We start from the raw sequence: 4,886 nt of genomic DNA, 5'->3' as shown, positions 1-4,886 counted from the left end.
GTACTTTTGGTTTTTTTTTTTTTGGTTAGTTGAATGAAATTCTTCTATTTAACCAGGTACTTCACCCCCTTTTCATAAAAAGAAAAAAAGAATGAGCAAATTTTTTTTTTAAAAAAAACATATATATTAAGGGCCTCATTTAATTTTTGCCTATAGGCCACCAAAATGTCTGGGTTGGCCCTGATTGACATAGTCGATGACAGCCCGTCCAATGGAGTTTGTGTTATGGGAGTCGGCCGCATAGAGGTAAACCAACATCATCACACTAAATGGGAGAAAATAAACATCACCACACTCATCAGGGTCTGTGGTTTTGTAAATGTTATTGTCCATTTCCATTTCCATTTCATGAATAAACCTCCCTATGCTCTTGCAAGGACCATTGTGAAATATTGGTGGGTCTCCTTCTTCATATACATATATCTTGAAAAGCCTCTCCATCTCCAAAATAACTCCCGCAGTTCAATCAATTTAATTTTTCTCTGATTTATAAAGAATCATTATCCAAGTCGTAAAAACTATTTGTACTAATAATTAGGATTGTAATTAAAATACCTTTGAAAAGCATTAATTTGCATTCCTGTATATAGGTCCTTTAGGAACATAGTCGGGATCTTCATGGGTAGAGGTTAGATTTCGAACTCGAGCAGCTTCTCTTATCGAAGCCCGAACTCCAGCAAAATTTGCTTCAAGTTTCTCTAACCTGCTCTATCTCTTTGTAGTTACTGTTGATGCAGAAGTCACGTTAACTTCATCAGCTCCTAGGCCTTGATCATTCCATACCATCTCTTGTTTTTCTCCCTGTGGTCATGTAACACCAGTAGAACAATGAGCTACTTTGTCAACTTGAAGAAACGCATTAATGATACATATAGTTAAAATGTTCATGCATGAAAAAAAAAAAAAAATTCAAAATCTTAATTACAATTTGATGAGGGAGAAGATGTGGTGTTGTTTCATTTGTTTTTGACAATGATGAAGAATTAATATGATGAGCTTCCGCAGCTTCAAGCACTTGAGAAGGTCTTGATCTTGTAGAGACAGCTAGGGATGAAGAATAGTCAGTCTCCAATATGTTGTTGCCAAATCTCCATGTCCATGAAGACCAACCCGAAGTGCAAACAAGCACTGATATCACAAAAAAGGGTACTACAAACACTAAAATTAAAACTGAATAATATGAAGATGATGACCACAATGCTGAAAACAAAGAATATGGCTTATTGAGAGGCTTCATCTCTCTCTCTCTCTCTCTCTCTCTCTCTCTCTCTCTCTCTCTCTCTCTCTATATATATATATATATATATATGGTCATCCACAAATCACAATTACACTATATGTGCATGCGGTACTAGAGTACTGAATGAGCTTATTGTGCTATTGATGGATTCATTACTTAAACTGCTGGTTATTCCTTGCTGCTCATAAAAGTCATTCTTCGACAGAGGGTTGTGTGGGAAAGCTTTTGGGTGTGTGTGTGTGTGTGTGTGTGTGTATGTTTCTGGCCATGAGATGCTTCCTTGCTGCTTGATCCAAGTTTGGCTCTCTTTCCAAAAGTTATATTTGCATTATTTTTCCTGTCATTCATTTTTTTCTTTCTTTCCAATTACTACTACTCACAATCACTGAGTTAAGGTTAGATTTTCTGCAACAATAATGGTGTCTGCTGCCATTGCCATATAGTATCCTCCACTTGCACAAGCACATATTTTCTTCTGTACAAGAGTACTTGCCAACATATCAAATTTTACAGGGACAAATTCCGACATCTTAGAGTTCTATGCAGCTAAAACAACAATAACTTCAACACCTCATGTAATGGGAATGTGAGCTATTAGATGTAATTCACATATACTCTGCGTTTACTTAAGATAAAGGAGGATAGGTAAATGATGTCAGATCTACATCAGCTAACTACACATAGACGCAGACAAAGTTTACAACAAAAGCATCACTGATTCTAGAAGGAAGGGCATAGGTCAAAGACTTTCCAAATAAGCTTCTAATAAAGAGAAACTTATTTTCCTTCGATAGTTTTAAGATGGTATACAATCCTCTACTTAATACCATTGGGGGAGTAAGACAACTCCAACTGCAACAAAACAAAACTGCATAAGCTGAGAGACACCGCTTTGAGTAAGGTCAGAGGATACTATTACTGGGGTATGATTATGTAAACCAAGGAACCTCCTCAATCTTATTTAAGAGGAGTATCATGTCATAGTACTTTCTTTCCATGAAGTGGTTAAAGAAAACCATAGACATGAATTTGTTCAAATTCAACCGATCGCTCTTAATTTTTTTTTCAGGACCTTTCCTATTGAGAGGGGCGATAATATACTAAACTCACACACGCTACACGAATGCTAGGACTCAAACTCAAGACCTTGCATGAGGAAGTAAATACTCCGAACCACTACACTAATGTAGTGATTCCTTTACGACGGTTCTTAATTTTTATCAGCCCTCAATTCTTTTTTTAAAGTCAGTTCATCATCATCACTCCTTTTTTATTTTTTCAAAAACTTATATTTGGAAACCACTCATGTTAATTAGTTTCAATTCGTTTTTGTATTGCATTCATGTTACTCTTTACCACAATTACTTTATTTCTTTCCTTTCTTTAGAATATGCATGTATTTGCAGTAATTGTACATACACTAATGTAATTAAATTAATTTGAGTCCAAAATGAGATAGAATATATCGTGTCATTAATTCTTGCTATCATGTCCTTAATTATAATTAAATTAATAGTCAATAATTTATTTTTTAGTGAAAGAAAAACATCACCCGTCTTAACCATTGTCTGCAGCCAACTCTTACTCACCTATTCCTACTTTATCTTTGTTATTATTATCTGATGAGTTTTGTATTGTCACTTAGGTAATTAAGGCGTTGAAGGAGTGAAATAGCAGGGGTTTGAATCCCCTTTGCGTGGATATTATATGCTCCCAAGGATGTTAGTGTAGAGAGCTGATATACCAAATCAATATTACTCAATTACCAAATGAACTTTTAAGCGGTGACGAATAAGATGGAATTACAAGCCAAAACTTAAAACATAATATCACTCCATATAATATAATAAAGCAAATGATGCTTAGGAATCTAGCTGAAATCAAGATTCTACCTAGTGATTGATCAACATCAGTTGAAGTTAAGAGGTCAATCGACTACAGTGAAAGTTTGATACTCCTTGCCAGCGATGGTTGCTTCCATGAGATGGAGCGGACCAATTTCCCCGGCATTGTGGCAGAAGGACTTGACCAAATTGTCGGAGGAGCCTTTCAACATCGTGAAGCCTGGATGTTGTGTACAAATCCAGGAATCCGACGACGTCTGAAAATCCCAATCCCAATCCCAATACAAAATGTGTGGCACCGCATCATTCCCGTACCCTTTGTCCTTATACTTGCTTTGTATTGCCTCATACTCGCTCCGGAGCAACTGGTACTGTAACTCCCTTGATTCTAGTTCAGTGAACACAATCACCTTCTTGATCATCTGCCCTGCCTTCAAATTCATATTCACACCCACCTCCAAAATTAAATCAATCACACCCAAAACACTAGACTTATCGGATTTCCACCACAACTCGCACTTGGACTTGAGATCATTATCACCTCGTATGAAGAATGGCTCACCTCCTCCACCAATCAACTTTCCTTTCCATGGCTCTTCGCTCAGTTCAGACACCAAAAGTCCCAAACCAATCTCTAAATGATATTTCAGTCGACACTGGGGCACCACCAACATATTTTTGAATTTGCTCAAATCCTCGCCCTGCTTTTGGTACAAGTCCACCATTGCCTTCCACTGAAGCTCAATTACTTCGCCGAAACCCTCCTTCTCCTTATCTCCTACATATCCTATGAACTGATGCGGAAGCAAAGCATCCGGCTTTATTATGCCAATGCCGCCTCCTAAATCTGCTGCTGCTTTCACCTTGTGCAAATACTCCTCCTCCAGATTCTGCTTTTTAATCTTTTTGTTGTCGTAATTGGTCAAAGGCACCAAAAACTCCTCTTCTAATTGATCTGATCCTGGAAGGGAAAGCCTTCTCGCAATGCTATCACACAGAAAAATTGTGCTCGTGCGGTGCTTGTCCCACAATAGTGTGGAAGTGCAACACGCTGCAGCATCACTGATATAATCAGATTGCTCCATTTTGTCAATATCAGATTTCAACCGCTCCACGAAAATATGTATAACCCGATCGTGTAACAGTCTATAATCGGGGTCACGGTGGTACCTCTCAGGATGAAGATGCGGATGCGTTGCAGCGTCGTGAACTTGGCCGTCTGGTTTCTGAACTAGGACGTTGTAGAGAATTTGGACAAGGGACCAACTCTCACGGCCGGGACAGTCGAAAAAAGGAAAGTCGGCAATAGAGTGGAGGTTGCGTAACAGGGTCTTGGGGTGGTTGTGGAGGAGCCAAAGCAAGGCCGTGTCGAACTTTCTTTCAGAAAAATAGAGTGAATGGAAGGTGAAGATGAGCTTGAGGGTGGTAAGGGGATCGTGGGACCAGGCCAAGGGAAGCAGTTGCTCAAGATATTTAAGGCAGGGGTTAACATCTCTATATTCTGGTCTGAGGGCGTCGAAAAAGAGATCAAGGCAGGGGTCACCGTACGAGGAGGAGGGAATACAATGCCAGATGTTGTTGTTGTTGTAAGAAGCCATTAATCTCCTTCTTCTTTGGATTGGGATTGACATTGGTTGTAGGGGCGAAATATTGCCGCCTAATTTGCCTTTGCCGACGACATTGACAAGGTTAAGGTTTCGGTTTCGGAGGCATCCTTTGTTCGGATCATCCGAAACAATCCTCGTCCTTGTCAAACGCACTTGTCCCGGCACCACTGCTTTATACATATCAGTCATCATCAT

General features: G+C 39.1%; 1 protein-coding gene and 1 pseudogene across 1 annotated transcript; both read right to left on the bottom strand.

The window, feature by feature from the left end:
- Positions 1–150: 150 nt before the first annotated feature.
- LOC117630272 lies at positions 151–1,237 on the bottom strand (annotated as a pseudogene).
- Positions 1,238–3,167: 1,930 nt separating this feature from the next.
- Positions 3,168–4,886, bottom strand: LOC117630271. The gene has a single exon (XM_034363019.1). It carries the CDS (start codon positions 4,884–4,886, stop codon positions 3,168–3,170), a length of 1,719 nt encoding a protein of 572 aa, XP_034218910.1.

Source organism: Prunus dulcis, chromosome 6, assembly GCF_902201215.1.
Source record: "Prunus dulcis chromosome 6, ALMONDv2, whole genome shotgun sequence".
NCBI classification, from domain to species: domain Eukaryota; kingdom Viridiplantae; phylum Streptophyta; class Magnoliopsida; order Rosales; family Rosaceae; genus Prunus; species Prunus dulcis.
Note: the sequence above shows the minus strand (reverse complement) of the source record. Positions and strands in the feature narration are given on the sequence as shown.

Coding starts and splice junctions, on each gene's coding strand:
- LOC117630271 (XM_034363019.1), bottom strand. CDS start 4,886: ATGATGATGACTGATATGTATAAAGCAGTGGTGCCGGGACAAGTGCGT.